The sequence below is a fragment of the Ornithorhynchus anatinus genome, chromosome 16 (genome assembly GCF_004115215.2).
Source record: "Ornithorhynchus anatinus isolate Pmale09 chromosome 16, mOrnAna1.pri.v4, whole genome shotgun sequence".
Lineage (NCBI taxonomy): Eukaryota > Metazoa > Chordata > Mammalia > Monotremata > Ornithorhynchidae > Ornithorhynchus > Ornithorhynchus anatinus.
This window is the reverse complement of record NC_041743.1, coordinates 3537648-3554389: the sequence shown is the minus strand read 5'-3', so window position 1 is coordinate 3554389 and position 16742 is coordinate 3537648. Positions and strand designations below refer to the sequence as shown.

Below are 16742 nucleotides of genomic sequence, written 5' to 3'. Positions count from 1 at the left end.
GTTCATGCAGATCCTTTGGCTCGCGTAAAGAATGGAAGGGTCTCGGTCAACTCTGAAGAGCCTTATCTCTTTTCCAGCCTGGCCCGAAACTCACCGGAGACCGTCCAGTGAGAGAGGAATTCTTTGGATTTGTGAATCCTACGGGAAGCAATTCTCAGTTATTCCCAGTAATGAGGGGAGAGAGTTGACATGAAACCCCCTCCCCCAAAGGGGAGTCACAGTCAACCATGTAAGACACCAATTTGTTGTCTTTATGAACATTTCCATTAAGCTTCCGGCAGGACTGTGTATAGTTAAAGTACCCAGGAAGAAATATGCACGTGTGGCAATCGCTTTCGAAACGGTGCCTTTTAGCTCAAAGACCGAGTCTCGGGCCTCTGCCCCTGATGGAGTCAAATTTGAATAACCACTTCCCTTTTCATTTGTCGCCGCTCCAGAGGAAAGGTTCACAAAAGATCAAATGGCCAAAAGGCAGGCAAAGGAAAAAGGAGGTGTGAGAAACCAGGAACCTTGATAGTCAACCCCTGAATGATCAAGAGGAGATACTCACTAGGGTAATCAATCAGCGGTATATATTGAGTTCTTGTGTGCAGAGCACTGTACTGAATGCTTGGGAGGGGACAGTACAACAGAGTTAGTAGAGACATTCCTTGCCCACAACGAGCTTATGGTCTAACTACTACTTTCATTTCAAAAGCCACGTCGATGGGCGATCTTTTTATTAGTATCCAAGACCACAGTGACACGCAGATCACGCCCCCAAACATCACCATTCTGCTACGCAACGGTCATTGGATTATTTGGTTCTAGGCCCAGCCGACTCTCTATCATCGGCACTGTAGACCGGAGCTGGCAAAGCCCTATTTATCTCCTCCCCCTCGGCTGGAAAGTCTTGTGGATCTACTTCACTCATAAACCCCGAGAGCTAAAGGCGGTGAGCGGCCCACAGTGAATTCCAGCCAAAGCCCTCGGTGACGGTCATCCAATTTCATCCGAGCCGGTGACTCTTCGGGATCCCCTGAGGTCAGTTTCAAAGTCGCTGCTGCCCGCGTGATATACTTGTTAGAGCGGTAAACTAAATGGTGTCACCCAAATGGCTAGAAACTTGTCGAGTGCCCAAATTTCATCACGAGATTGTCCTTGACGGATTCTACCGAGTCACTGGGACAGAGCCAGTTACGAAGGCAGACATGCTTCAGTAGTTGCCGGTCCACACAAAGATTTTAACTTAACTGCCTGAAAGGTGGAATTGCTGCTATTTTGTAAGGGCTTCTCTGAGTCGTGCCCAGAGGCCAAATCAGAAAACTGAACTACACCTAGTTGGGAGGAGAAAAAGAAAAGTTGAGCAAAAGTGTCTGATTAATCCACGGTCTTCCGATTTGGAATTTTTCCACCCGGAGTTAACCAAGCTGCATAGATATTAAGGGCTTTTGTGGAAGAAGAGCTAATTGGATTGCAAAGGAAATAGTTTGTTTTCTTGTGCACCTGTGGTTCCATTTGAGCCAGCAGAGCAGCAGACTTGAATGGCCGGAGACTCGAACTGAAAGCCGACTCTTGTAAATAAAGAGCCAAAGAAAGTTTTCCTTTTTGCTCACCTTTCTTGGAGCAACTGTCCCCACCTTTATTTTTTAAACAGCTCGTTTTCTCGGGGTTAACGGAGAGCCCTGAACCCAGAAGAGAAGGTGGGCATTTTCATGGAGTGAGTTGGGAGAGGCGGTGGCTTTTTCTCAAATTGAATAGATTGAAAGTTTGCATTTTTCTCCTGCCAAAGGCATCGGTTTCCACTCGGTTTTATTTTGGGGCATAAAAGAGGCATTAAATAGTTATCTGTGGGGTTTTTTTTCTCACGTCTATTTTAGCACAATTTCAGGATTAGTTGTGAATGCCCAAATCAAACATTCTCAAGTTTTAAAGCTAGGATTCTTTCCAACCACGTAGTGTGGGAAACACTCTTTGTAGCAGTGAGGTTCCAAGAGGTCAGGATGTTGTTGTTTCTTAATTTTTTTTTATGGTACTTGTTGAAGAACTTACCATGTGCCAGGCACTGTACAAAGGAAAGAGGGACAAAAGGTATTGAATCCACTTTCTCCTCTCTCTCTGACCCTCTAGTTGTCTTTCTATGAATGATTGCCCCGCCACTTTCTGCTTCCATCTCTTGTCCATACCCCTCCCTTCCTTCCCTACTGCCCCTATTTTTCTCCTCTCCCCCGCCTTTCAGGCCTCTGCTTCCATTTACCTCATCCCGCTCAATCCAAGCATTTCCTCTATCCTTTGCAGCCCTATTTCTGGAAATCGGGGCTGAAAGGGAGCCTTAGTGAGCTTGGATCTTCGGATGGATTTGAGAGGCCCTCCCTACCCCCACCCCGGAACCCACTCCAGGAGGAGTGGGAAGACCCAGAAACCACCCCCACACACACACTCATATGCACTTCCCTTGGGTTACAGAATTTGGGGGTGAGTGGATAGCTTCATCTGACTCCCCAGTTGAATGTGTCACACTGAATACGGGATTGCACTTTGTTTTTTAACCTTGCCATGAAAATGTAGGTCAGAAGCGCTCCTAATGAAGGTAAATAGACCCAGCTTTTACTAGCAAGGTGGGTGGAGGGCAGATAAGGAAAGGTCTCTGGACTCTTTTTCTTCTTTGCTGCTGGGGCTGGGAACCAAAATGGAAGGTGTGTCTGAAGTTGTTTTTAATTTTCCGTTTTTTAATTTTCTTCCCTGGGTCCCCCCCGACACCCGCCCCCCTTCCACCTTTTAATGTATCAAGCTCAGACCTGCACCAGCTAGTGTTGATTTCAAGTTGTGACACCACCCAGAAAATCCCACACCAAAATGCAGTGTGAATTTTGTCCTGTGACCCTGAGTTTCGTCCGCCATCGACTGGTTTAGACCGCTCATGGAAGTGGGCCCCTCCTCGAACTTCAAATCCAGCACAGATATCTCAATGAGGAGAGTTTACTAAACCTGGCCAGGCTTTGTTTAATATAAGCGGTGAAATCCCCGCCTTAAAACCACTCTTCATGGGAAGGGATCATGTCTACCAACTCTGCTGAATTGAACTTTCTCAAATGCCTAGTACGGTGCTCTGCGCAAAACAGGGACTCAATAAATATTTGTTAAAAACTTTCTATGTGACAAGCACTGGTCTAAGTGATGGGCTAGATACAAGCTAATCAGGGTGATGGATTGATTAAAACCACCCTCACGCCGTGGGTCTGGCAAGAGCCAATGGAGAAGAAAGGAATCCTTCGTGGGTTATTAATTGTCTCTCCCTACCTGCTTCATACACACTTTGCCACTATTGTGAAATACTGAGTGCTTACTATATGTCAAGCACTGTGGCAGATATAAGGTAATCAGGTTGGACACAGTCCCTGTCCCACAGGAGGCTCACGGTCTAAGGAAGAGGGACTCTTTTTCTTCTTTGCTGCTGGGCCTGGGACCCAAAATGGAAGGTGCATCTTAGGTTGTTTTTAATTTTCCGGTTTATTTTCTTCCCTGCCTGTTCCTGAGTCCCCCTGACCCCCAGCCCCCTTCCGCCTTTTTATGTATCAAGCTCAGGCCTGCACCAGCTAGTGTTGATTTCAAGTTGCGACACCACCCAGAAAATCTCAGGAAGAGGGAGTAGAATTTAATCCCCAGTAAATGAGGATGAGGAAACTAAGGTATTAAGAAATGAAGCGACTTGCCCAAGGTCACACTACAGGCCAGTGGCAGAACTGGGACTAGAACCCAGGTCTTTTGACTCCCAGGCCCGGGCTCTTTCCACTAGGCCAAGCTACTTCCAGGCTTCTGTTCTTGCCACCAAAGGGCTCAGTCCAGCCCCATGCGAGCTGTGGGTGCTCGGGATATATTCCTATTTTTTAAAGGTATTTGTTAACCACTTACTATGTGCCAGGCACTCTACTAAGCGCCGAGATAAATACAATACAGTCCGTGACCCACATGGAACTCACAGTCTTAATCCCCATTTTACAGATGAAGGAACTGAGGCACGGAGAAGTGAAGCGACTTGCCCATGGTCACACAACAGACGCGTAGCAGAGTCGGGCCAAAAACCCAAGTCCTCTGACTCCCGGGCCGAGCTCTTTCCATCGTTTTCGCTATTGATTGACTAGGCTTCTCCTTGAGGGAGGTTTCACAAGCAGCTCTGACGTTAAGTAAAGTTCCCTGACCCCAACGGCTCTGATGTCAGACCCCGATTTGAAAGACCAAAACTAGGCCAGCCTCAGGGAGACCAGTGGGCCGAGAGGAGGCTGAGCCAAGTGGGAGGGGCGGGAGAAGCGGGTAGAGTGAGCAGCCAATCAGGTGCCAGGATGGTGGGGTGGGGGGGAACGTAATGAGCAACCCCAGTGGGTGTGGCTTGGACACAGGCTTCCAGGGAAAACTGCCATTCGTGGGTGGGGTCGGGCGGCATGGGCCCTGAGCTAACCGTGGTCCTCCGACTGGCTTGGACCGCGATCCCGACCTTCTCATCACTCCTGGAAGGTCATTCCCACCCCAGGCACCCCGCTCCCTCTGTCCATCCCGCAACAGGGGGACTAGAGACGGAGAGAAAAGGCCCTGGAAGGAAGCGGGTGATCCCTTGGGGTGAGGTTGGAGGTTTGAGACCGAGAGGGGCCCTCATTTCCTCATTCCCTGTCCTCCGTCTTAGGGCTGTGACCCTTTTCCTTCGACTTGACCACTGATTGCTTTGTAGCCACCCTTCTCCCAAACACAGTTCCACCGAACCACCCCTCACTCCATCCCCATGCACGGTTGTTTTTTTGTGGGACAGAACTCCGTACGAAGCGGCCTTCCCCCCACGTCTTTTCCTCGGGCCTTCCGTCGGATGGTCTTTCCTGCTCGCCCCCCAGGGCCCTGGATGATTGACTGAGCCGGCGATGGACCCCGGCAGCGTAAACCAGGTTGACCGAGCCATCATCAGAATCGCCGCCCACTTGCCAGATCTCATTGTCTACGGAGAGTTCGCCCCTCAGTTTCCCTCGCTGGAATACTTTGACGGCGTCCTCATGTTTGTGGATATCTCAGGCAAGCCAAAAATGGGCCCCTCGCTCGTTTGCTACGGCTCAGCCGGACCGCGGCCTCGGGGGAGGAAGCGTCAGTCGGTCAATCGTGTGTGTTGAGCGTATACTGTGTGCAGAGCACTGTGCTGAGCACTTAAGAGAGGACAGAATAACAATAAACAAATTTCCTGCCCACAACGAGCTGACAGTCTAGAGAGGGAGGACGTTAATAGATATAAATACGTGACAGATGCGGACATAAATGCCGTGGGGTTGGGAGGGGGGATGAAGAAAGGGAGCGAGTCAGGGCGACGCAGGAGAGAGAGGAAAGGAGGGGCTTAATCAGGGAAGGCCTCTTGGAGATCTGCCTTCAATAAGGCTTTGAAGTGGGGGAGAGGAATTTTCTGTCCGATATGAAGAGGGAGAGCATTCCAGGCCAGAGGCAGGATGTGGGCGAGAGGTGGGTGGCGAGATTGACAAGATGGAGGTACATTGAGAAGGTTGGCATTAGAGGAGCGAGGTGCGCGGGCTCGGTTGGAGTAGGAGAGCAGAAGAGGCATGTGATAGGGAGTCCAGAGGTGGAACAGAAGACGTCTTGGGAGCTTTTTAAACCGTTTTTGTTAAGCACTTACTACGTGCCAGCTATTTTACTAAGCGCTGGGATAGATGCCAGATAATCAGGTTGGACACAGTCCCTGTCCCACGTGGGGCTCCCCGTCTTAATAATAACGATCGTGGTATTTGTTAAGCGCTTGTCGTGTGCTAAACACTGGGGTAAATACAGGATGAAGGAGGAGGAGGAACATTTTATAGCTGAGGAAACTGAGGCACGGAAAAGGGAAGCGACTCGCCCAAGGTCACACAGCAGACAAGTGGCAGAGCCGGGGTTAGAACCCAGGTCCTCTGCCTTCGGGGCCCACGCTCTTTCCACTAGACCACGCTGCTTGTTAGCCCCTACGTTTGCCAGACACTGGGCTGAGCGCTGGGGTGATCAGGTCGATGTGGGGCTCACAGTCCGTATCTAGACAGTCAGTCATTCGTACTACTTGAGTGCTTTCTGTGTGCAGAGCACTGTACTAAGCACTTGGGAGAGGACAATATAACAGTAGGCAGGCACATTCCCTGCCCGCGATGATTTTCCGGTCTAGAGGGGGAGACAGACTTTCATAGAAAGAAAGAAATGATGGAAAGGCGATAATGGTCAAAGCTCTAGGGATCCACTACGGGGACGATTGCAGGTGGAAGTGGGGCATTCTGTACACGGACACGACTCGACAGCATAAGACGGACAACCGAATGGACATAAATGCCGAAAGGCTGGAGGGTGGGGATGAATAAAGGCAGCGAATCGGGGTGTCGCAGAAGGGACTGGGAGAAGTAGGAGGGAGGCTGGCTGAAAGGCATTTAGGGGAAAGCCCCGCGCCCAGAGCCCGGGTTTCCCTCGGCTCCTCCGAGAAGCAGGCTGAGGGTCTCGTGCGCGTGCTCCAGGTTTCACCGCGATGACGGAGAAGTTCAGCACAGCCATGTACATGGACCGTGGAGCTGAGCAGCTGGTCGAAGTCCTCAACCGCTACATCAGCGCCATAGTCGAGAGTGAGTCACTGTAATCGTCATCAAAAAATAATCGTAATTATAATGGTATTCGTTAGGCACTTATCATGGGTCAAGCACTGTCCTAAGCCCTAAGCTAATCAGGTTGGACACAGTTCCTGTCCCACAAGGAGCTTACAGTCTTAATTCCCCTTTTCCAAATGAGGGAACTGAGGCACAGAGAAGTTAAGTGACTTGTCCAAGAACCCAGGACCTCTGGTTCCCAGGTCCGTGCTCTTTCACCTAGTCCACACGTGGACATGTCGTCTCTCAGCCTCTGCCTTCCAAGATTCCCTCTGGATGAACTCCTCCCCTCATCCCACCTTATGAGTGGGTGATTCCTTGCGGGTACCGGAGGGAAGGACGCTTTTTCCTTGGGAAGAAATCCGTGACTGACTGCTTTTTCTCTCTTTCTCAGAGGTGCTGATTTATGGAGGGGACATCTTAAAGTTTGCAGGTACGGGGCCTTGTGGCTTTGAGAGGGCAATCAGTCAAGCAATCGATGATATTTATCGAGTGTTTACTATACTCAGAGCCCTGTGGAAAAGGAGAGTACAATACAGCAAAATTAGCAGCCGTTCCCTGACCCTAAAGAGCTTACGGTCTAGCAGGAGAGACAGACAATATAAACGAATGTCATTTATAACGCATAATTTAATGATCGTAATAATTCTGGTATTAAATGCTGCGTGCCAGACACTGTACTAAGCACTGGATGGTTACAAGCAGATGAGGTAACTGAGGCACAGAGAAGTGAAGTGACTCGCACAAGGTCACACAGCAGATAAGTGGTGGACAAGGGGTGGGGCTGGAATTAGAACCCATAACCTTCTGACTCCCAGGCCCATGCTCTATCCATTAATGATGCTTCTAATACCAAACGTCCTGACACATTTCCACCCCGGCTGCTAGAGGACCGATGATCGATTTGAAGGTTTAGCGCTAACGCATCTCTTGATCCGGGGGGACTCAAATGGAGGACACCCTGGGGGGCAAAAGACCCCCCCACCTCCACCCCTCACCCCCTCTTCCCTGGGTCTTTTTCCTGAAGGGGACGCCTTGCTAGCCCTGTGGAAAGTGGAAAGGCGGCTTCTGAAAAATATCATAACCGTGGTGATTAAATGTAGCTTGGAAATCCACGGGATATTTGAAATCCAAGACTCTGAGGAAGGCCTGGATCTCCGAGTGAAGATTGGTAAGTGACGGCCGGTCGTCGCCGAGGGGCGACACCTGGGAGAGCTTCAGGAATCCCGGTGATGATGTTTAATATTTATTAAGCACTCAGGGCTAAGCACTGGGCCAGGCCTATGATGCAGCTCATCACCCATATGGGGGTGAGAGCAGGTTATCACTTCCTTGATTTACAGGTGAGGCCCAGAGAGGTTAAACGACCTGCCCAAGGACACACAGTGGATCAGGGATAGACTGGGGATCTGGGCCTGGATCTCCTGACTCCCTGTATCTGGATCTTTTCCCTAGACCATGCTGTCTCCCCTCTGACTTTTCTGAGGGGGGACGATGTCTACACTGAGTAACTGAAGACGGAGAAAACTTAGAGATCCTATCCACCGGGGGAGAGGGACAACTTGAACCCTCCTTGCCCAGCCACCTCCTCTCTCATCAAAGCTGAAGTTGAAAGACGAATCCCATTGCAGGGGGTTCGGGTCTTTTTTTTTTTAAATGGTATTAGTCAAGCGCTTCCTATGCGCCAGTCACTGTACTAAACGCTGGAGCAGATAGAACCTAAGCAGTTTGGACACGGTCCCTGTCCCACATGGGGCTCCCAGTCTCAATCCCTATTTTATAGTTGAGGTCACCAAGGTACAGAGAAGTGAAGTGACATGTCAAGGTCATACAGAACAGCGTTTGGCACATAGTAAGCACTTAACAAATGCCATCATTGAGAAGCAGCGTGGCTCAGTGGAAAGAGGCTGGGCTTGGGAGTCAGAGGTCAGGGGTTCGAATTCCGGCTCTGCCGCTTGCCAGCTGGGTGACTGTGGGCAAGTCACTTCACTGCTCTGTGCCTCAGTTACCTCATCTGTAAAATGGGGATTAACTGTGAGCGTCATGTGGGACAACCTGATTACCCTGCATCTACCCCAGCGTGTAGAACAGTACTTTGCACATAGTAAGTGCTTAACAAATACCAACATGATTAGCATTATTATACAGCAGACAAAATGGTAGAGCAGGGATTAGAACCCGGGTCCTTCTGATTCCCAGGCCCGGGCTCTATCCACTAGGCCACGCTGCTTCTCAGCCGGTCAAAAAGCCCCCCTGGACAGGCAAGGGGTAACCACGGAGTGCCCCCCATGGGGGAAGAGCCCCCCAACCCGGTTTGTCACCGACACAGGGCTGTCGGCCGGCCACATCACCAAGGTGGTGTTCGGGGACGAGCTAAGGAGACACTTCCTGGTGATCGGGCAGGCCGTCGAGGACGTGCGCTTCGCCCAGGGCCTGGCCCAGATGAACGAGGTCATCCTGTCCCCAAACTGCTGGCAGCTGTGCGACCGCAACATGATCGAGATCGAGCGCATCCCGGACCAGAGAGCCGTCAAGGTGCCTCCCGAGAGGGGGCCCGGGGCCGGGGGGGCGGAAGAGGCATATTAGCCCGGCCCAGGGTTGGTCCTCTGAGAGTCCAGCCGGGTCCGGGCCCAGGGTGGAGGTGGGATCGAGGAGCACAGTGGAATTGCCCAAGGGCTACCTGTTGGGTAGGGGGTGGGAGGAGAAAGGGACGGTTTTATGAAATTTTCAGGTCCTTCCGTAGGGTCTCATTGAGGCGGCCCAGGATCCTCTCTGTGGCAGAAAGGAGCCCGGGTTCCCTAGCCTCTGGACGGGCGTGGGGGGGGAGAAAGGGAGAGTCTAAGGCACCCCCGTCTCCCCACCCATCTCAGGGTTGGACTGGCATTCAGAGGACCGCAGATTCTGGTTCTTTTCTAGAGGCCGGGCTTGGGGAATACCGGCACCCCCAGACGGGGTGGACGACAACGTCGATCCACTGGCTTGAGTTGTGTTCCAGAGGGTGGGGATGCAGGGGAGACCGAGGCCGCCAAGGCCCACGTCACCCAGAACGTTTGAAAGACCGAACCTCCTGCCCTCCGGGATATTAGCAACCACGGTGCCAGCCTGCGGGGGATAAGCAGTCACTTCCTCTGTTCTTTTCTTCCACGCCTTCAGGTCAGCTTCCTCAAGCCTCCCCCGATGTTTAATTTTGATGAATTTTTCACAAAATGCATGACCTACATGGATTTCTACCCCACCAGGGAAAATCAAAGTGAGTCCAACCTCTCCTCTCCTTGCATCCCAACTCCTCCTTTAATTCCTTTCCCGTCCTTCTCCTCGTCATCTTTCTCCTTCAAGAACTATTTGTGTCTTGTTCCCCTTCCATGTTCTAGGTACTGTCCCCCTCTTGAATTTTCCAGTCGGTCGGTCGATCAGTGAGTGCTTACTCTGTGCAGAGCACTAGAGTACACACTTTAGAGGGGACAATTCGGTTAGTAGACACTATTCCTGCCCATCAGCGGGGAGGAGATGGACCTTCGATAAGGCTTTGAATGGGGGGGAAAATGGGAGGAAATGTCTGTCGGATATGAGGGGGAAGGGCGCTCCAGGCCAGAGGCGGGACGTGGGCGAGAGGTCGGCGGTGAGACGTCCTACTCACCTACCTCTGCCCGTCCTGTCCGAGGCGCCGAGACCACCTCCTCTCTCCATTCTCCCAGACCTGCTGCGACTTGCCTGTACTCTGGAGTCCAACGCCGAGCTGGAGAATTTCCTTCAAAAATACATCATGGAAAACATTCTGAAACAGGTATCTCAACATGCGTGCGTCGGCGAGCTTTGAAGGTGTCAGAGAATCACCCGGCTTTAAAAGACCAGTGGAACCAATAGAAGTAGTAATTTTGGTATTTGTGAAGTGCTTACTACGTGCCAAGTATTGTCCTAAGCGCTGAGGTAGATTCAAGATCATCCCGTCCCATTGGGAGTTCACAGTCAGAATAGGAGGGAGAGCAGGGATTCGATTCCCATTTTGCAGACGAGGGAACTGAGGCCCAGAGAAGTTAAAAGTGACTTGCCTAAGGTCACACAGCAGACAAGTGGCAGAAGCGGGATTAGAACGCAGGTCCTCTGACTCCCAGGCCCAGGCTCTTTCCACTAGGTCACGTTGCTTCTCTGGCATTGATCTTAGCGGTTGATCTGGTCAGCTTCCTCTTCTTTCCCCTTGGTGCTTTAGTTACCTGGTCCTAATTAAACCGAGGGTTGGCTTTGGGGTCCCAGTGGGGTGGTTAGTTCTGGGTGGAGTCCTGGGGGTCTCTCCAGAGCTTCCTGAGGTGGGGGGGATTAGGACCTGAACCCTCTAGCCCGACCTGGAGAAGACCCCCTGCTGCAGGGCTCTCCGTCCTAAACTGGATTTCCAGGGACCCTCTGGACTTCCGGGAGAGTTACCCTAAGATTCCAAGGTTTGGGCCTGCTCCTTCGGGCCTCACCCCTGTTCTGGATTAGCCACAGTGTGTTTAACCGTAGTGTGACAGGACAGCTGCCGCCCAAATGAGAGCCTTGACACACCTTGAGAACCCCCTTCTGTGAGCCCAGCGGGCAGGGTTTTTTGTTTGTTTTTTTATGGTATTTAAAACCTTAATACGTGTCAAGCACTAGGGGTAGACACAAGTCGATCAGGCCGGTTACAGCTCCTGTCCTATATGGGACTCCCAGTCTCAGTAGGAAAGAGAACAGGGGTCCAATCCCCGTTTTCAGTTGAGGTAACTGAGGCCCAGAGAAGTGAAGTGACTTGCCCTGGCAAGTGGCAGATCCGGGATTAGAACCCAGGTCCTCTGACTCGGTCATTCATTCGACCGTGTTCACCGAGTGCTTACTGGGGCTAAGCCTAGGACCGAGCTCTTTTCCCTAAGACCACACTGTTTCCCGCTGCCCGCCAATTAACAGGCGAGAGTCTTCCGTGGTGGGTGCAAAGCATCACGAGAGAGCTGTGGTCCCCCAACCTGAGAAGACCAACGTCCCTCTCTGCCTCCTCTCTTCCAGGCCCCTCTAGACCGTAAGCTCCTTAAGAGCAGGGAACAAGCCTGGCTCATTCTATTGCATCGGACTCTCCCGGGCGCTCAGTACGTTGCCCTGCCCAGAGCAAGCGCTCAGTAAAGACCATTCTTTGACATGGATTCCAGATTGACGACAAGCAGCTGCGGGGCTATTTGTCCGAGCTGCGGCCGGTGACGATCGTGTTCGTGAACCTGCAGTTTGCGGAGCATGGGAAGATCGAAGACGTGGGCCAGGCCATCCAAGACGCCAGCATTCACATCTCTGCCGTGCTGAGGACCTTCAGAGGCCAGATCAACAAAGTCTTTATGTTTGACAAAGTGAGCGGGAAACACTTAGGGAGAAAGCGGGCAGACCCCACTGGGATCCGGGATATACGGCCTTCTGGGGTTCCGCTTCCAAAAAAGGGGGCACCCTCGGGTCGGCGGCACTTCCCCAGATCCCAACCGCTTCAACTGCTCCAGAAGAATAATAATATGAATTCTGGTAATAACACAGATTATTATGGTACTTGTTAAGCACTTCTTACGTGCCAGGCACCGTCCTAAACCCTGGGGTAGATACAAGTTAATCAGGTCGGATACAGTCCCTGGCCCAAGTGGGGCTCTCACTCATCCCCATTTTACAGGTGAGGTAACCGAGGCCCAGAGAGGCGAAGTGACTTGCCCAAGGTCACGCGGCAGACACGCGACGGAGTCGGCATTAGAACCCGGGTCCTTCTGACTCCCAGACCCGTGCTCGATCCACTAGGCCACGCCGCTTCTCCGGTGTTCGTGAAGCACTTACTGTGGGCCAAGTCCCGTGCCAAACACTTGCCTTGTATCTACCCCGGCACTTAGAACAGTGCCTGGCACGTAGTAAGCGCTTAATAAATACCCTAAAGAAAGCATCGGGGTAGACAACACAGTCAGAGCATCGCTCTCTGTAGAGAGATGGCCGTCCTTCCAAGATGCGAGCGGCCGGGTGGGAGAAGAGTCCAGTGGGGCGAGCGACAGTTCCTTCCTGCTGGGCCCTCTGTTCTCTTCGACCCCCGCCACTGACCGGCAGGGGCTTCCGGAAGCTTCCGCTCAGCCACCGTCGCTTATCCCGATGCCCCACCCTCCCGCTCGCGGTCATCCCCGGTATCCAGAAGACTCAGCCGCGTCCCCCGAGGCTCCGGGGCCTGTTTCGCACTCTTGCTCACGCCCCCGTGGGTCCGTTAGACTTCCTGCTGCTGTCCGTTCTCCTCCCCCTTCGCCCGCGGCGGCGGGTGTTGCCGAGATGCTGGAGGTGCCCAGATTGTTTTCCAAGGCCTGGCATTTGGGGTCCTGCATCGCCCCGTGATAATACATCCTCGCAGGCGACACCGATGAAAAGAATTGGGTAGGTGGGAGGCGGGGGTGCCCGGGCCAAGTCCGGGGATCTGGAAATAAGACGTTCCAACTATTCACAGGCATCTCATGAGCTCAGTAGATTATCGTTCTCTCTCTCTCTCACCATTAATTATCGCTACCGGTGCCGGAAGCCAGAGAAAAACGGGTCAGCGGAGTCCTCTCGAAAAGGTCTCACGGGGGGAAAATCACTGCTTGCCAGCCCACTCGGCCCGGCGATTATAGTTCTTATTCAGAAGCTTCCCTGTCTGGCTTTTCTCCCCTCCCGGTCAGGGTTGCTCCTTTCTCTGTGTCTTCGGTTTCCCTGGGGAGAAGGCGCCCGACGAGATTACCCACGCCTTGGAGAGTGCCATAGAAATATTCGACTACTGTTCTCAGATTTTCAAAATTAGGTAAGTGTCGCGGGGGTGGTGGTGGGAGGGGGCAGCTTTCCCCTGCTTGAATCCAGAGAAATGAGGAGAGGCGGTGGGGGGCAGTGGGGAAGGAGGTCGCTTTGGTGAGGATGAAAATTCTTTTATCTGAAAGATCGGACTCCATTATGGCTAAACCACTTCCAGCGGTAGTATTTACTGAGCTCCTACCGTGGGCAAGGAAGCTAAGAAGAGTACGATAGAGTGACGTGATCGCCATCTTCAAGGAATTTAAGAGACAAGCAGCGAGTCCCAGTGGAAGAAGTCCTGGCCCGGGTGTCAGAGGATCTGGATTCTAATCCCGGCTCCGCCGTTAGCACGCTGTATGACCCTGGGCAAGTCACTTCGCATCTCGGTGCCTCAGTTCCCTCAACTGTAAATTGGGGGTTCAACACCCGACCTCCCTCTTACTTGGACTGTGTAGGACAGGGATTATGTCCAACTCAATTGTCTCGTATCTCCCCCGGCGCTTAGAACAGTGCCTGGCACGTAGCAAGCGCTTAACAAATACCACGATTATCATTATTAATACTTAATCATTACATGCGGAACGGAGACTGTGACTTACCCGATTAACCCGTATCTTCCCCAGAGTTTAGTAGAGCGTTTGACACATAGTAAGCACTTAACCAATGCCATTATTGATAGTATTGATGATCTGGTAGGGGGGAGGCAGACCTTCAAATAACTTACAGATAGAAGGCAGAAAGAAAAGGAGATCTCCAGATGAGTTGGTGCTTAAGTGCTCTGGGCAATTAAGAGCCTGGGCAGTTGTCAAGTGTTACAGAGAAGCCAAAGTCGGACCGGGGCCGGGAAAGAGAAAGGAGTGAAAAGTTGTAAATAATAATAGTAATTACGTTACTTGTTAAGCGCTTACTATGTGCCAAGCACCTTTCTAAGCCCTGGGGTAGATACAAGTTAATCAGGCGGTCCCACATTGGGCTCACACACTTAATCTCCATTTTACAGATGAGGGAACTGAGGCCCAGTGAAGTGACTTGCCCAAGATCACCCAGCAGACAAGGGGCGGAGCCGGGATTAGAATCCAGGTCCTTCTGGCTTCTAGGCCCAGGCTCTATCCACTAAGCCACGTTGCCTCCCAGCCGCTCCTCGTGTAAAGGCACAAGCCTCCAGGTTTAGGAGTCCAGGTTCAAAGGGGAAAGGGTGAAGCAGAGACCATGGTGGAGAATTCTCTTCTTCTCCCCACCCACCCCCGTCCCCCCGGTTTCCTCCGACAGAGCCGGGCGTGGTGACGCCATCGTCACTGTTCTTTCTCGTGGGTTTCAGGGTGGTGTCCATCGGGGTCGCCAGCGGGACGGTGTTCTGTGGGATCGTCGGCCATTCTGTGCGGCACGAGTACACGGGTACGTGTCTTGGGTGCGGGGAGGCGAATGGGGGCGCCTTGGCGGGAGGAATTCACTCCCGTGCTGTCGCAGGGAGTGCGAGGTCCGAGGGCGGGACCGGGACATTAATCAATACGGCACTGGTTAGTGCCGGCCGTGGGCTAAACGCTGGGGTAAGAGGCGGGGTCATCTCTATTAACGTCTGTCTCGTGTAGGCTGTCAGCTCGTCAGGGAGCGGGTTAACCAAGTCTGCTGTATTGGTCTCTCCCAAGCGCTTAGTACAGTGCTCTACACACAGTAAGCGCCCGATAAATACCGTTGATCGAGCGAGCGAGTCGGAAACGGTGCCGGAGGCTCACGATCAATCAGTGGCATTTATTGAACTCTTACTGTGTGCAGAACACTGTAGTAAGCACTTGGGAGAGTACAGTACATTCGAGTGGGTAGACAGGATCTCGGCTCATAAGGAGCTTATAGACTATTGGACAGATGATTTATCTTTTTACGTATTTATATTAATGTCCGTCTCCCCCTCTAGACCGTGAGTTCGTTGTGGCAGGGAATGTGTCTCTCTGTTGTTATATTGCACTCTCCTAAGCGCTTAGTACAGTGCTTTGCATACAGTAAGCGCTCAGTAAATACGATTGAGTAAATGACTGAATGAATGAGGAAACCGAGGCCCAGATAAATGAGGTGTCTTGCCCAAGGTCCCACAGCAGGTGAGTGACAGTAGAAGCAGCGCGGCTCAGTGGAAAGGGCCCGGGCTTAGGATTCAGAGGTCACGGGTTCTAATCCCGGCCCGGCCACCTGTCAGCTGTGTGACTTTGGCCAAGCCACTTCACTTCTCGATGCCTCGGTTACCTCATCTGTAAAATGAGAATTAAGACTGTGAGCCTCACGTGGGACAACCAGATTACCCTGTATCTACCCCAGCACTTAGAACAGTGCTCGGCATATAGTAAGCGCTTGACAAATATGAACATTATTATTATTATTAGCGATTTTGGTAGTAGCAGTAAGGATAAATTTCCTGAATGTCCACTGCCGGCAATGTGCCGTACTAAGCCGTCTTGTTAGCACACAGTCACTTGTTCCCTGCCCACAAGAAGCTCACGTTCTAGTCGGGGGCGCAGACCTAAAAATTCTTCCCACTAGAGATATCACAGCATTGAAATACAATCGAAAGATCAGATATACACAAGTCCCGGGGTGGGAGTGAACTAAATACGGCCAGCGGGTTTGAGACGCTACGTGGGCCTAGTAGAGAGAGCCCGGGTCTGGGAGTCAGAAGACCTGGGTTGTGACTCCCGGCTCGGCCACATGTCTGCTGTGTGTCCTTGGGTGAGTCACTTCGCTTCTCCGGGCCACAGTTACCTCATCTGTAAAATGGGGATTAGAGATTGTGAATCACACTGAGACTGTGTCCGACCTGATTATCTTGTATATACCCCAGCCCTTAGTATAGTGTCTGGCACATAGTAAGTGCTTAACAAATACCACTGAAAAAAAAAATTGCTCAAGGGGGATGGAGATGAAGCAGGGAAGACCCGCCGGGAGACTCATTTGGATCTATAACCTTCGGGCATTTGATATTCACCCCAACCCCACAGAGCTTACGTACATATCTTTAAATTGTATATTATAAATTATTTATATTAATGTCTGCCTCTACGAACTGTCAGCTCGTTGTGAGCAGGGAACACGTCTGCTGAATTCTGCTCTACTGTCCCATCCCAAGCGCGTAGTGCTTCTGCAATCAATCCGTCAATCAGCGGGATTTATTGAGCGCTTACTCCGTGCGGAGCCTTGGGCTAAGCGCTTGGGAGGGTGCCATACAACAGAATTAGCAGACGCGTTCCCCGCCTGTAACGAGCTTACAGTCTAGCCACAGTAAGCGCTCCACGAATGCCATCGATTGAGTGGAGGAAGGTGGGATCTGTGGGGGATCGTCAGGGGTCGGTGCCGGCCGTC

General features: G+C 51.9%; 1 protein-coding gene across 6 annotated transcripts in view; it reads left to right on the top strand.

Annotated features, from left to right (window-relative positions):
- Positions 1 to 90: 90 nt before the first annotated feature.
- The window catches only part of ADCY10 (adenylate cyclase 10), a 40153-nt gene continuing 23501 nt past the window's right edge, over positions 91 to 16742 (top strand). For 3 of the 6 annotated variants that reach the window (XM_029080751.2, XM_029080750.2, XM_029080749.2), the window contains exons 1-11: positions 91 to 1023; positions 4781 to 5034; positions 6498 to 6602; positions 7018 to 7056; positions 7651 to 7794; positions 8953 to 9158; positions 9777 to 9873; positions 10319 to 10407; positions 11777 to 11968; positions 13292 to 13410; positions 14716 to 14792. In XM_029080751.2, the coding sequence (XP_028936584.1) occupies positions 4887 to 5034; positions 6498 to 6602; positions 7018 to 7056; positions 7651 to 7794; positions 8953 to 9158; positions 9777 to 9873; positions 10319 to 10407; positions 11777 to 11968; positions 13292 to 13410; positions 14716 to 14792 (1216 nt within the window). In that variant the 5' untranslated portion in view covers positions 91 to 1023; positions 4781 to 4886. Of the gene's footprint in view, positions 1024 to 4401; positions 4492 to 4780; positions 5035 to 6497; positions 6603 to 7017; positions 7057 to 7650; positions 7795 to 8952; positions 9159 to 9776; positions 9874 to 10011; positions 10093 to 10318; positions 10408 to 11776; positions 11969 to 13291; positions 13411 to 14715; positions 14793 to 16742 lie in introns of those variants that run through there. The other 3 variants (XM_029080747.2, XM_029080746.2, XM_029080752.2) reach the window with 3 other exon arrangements.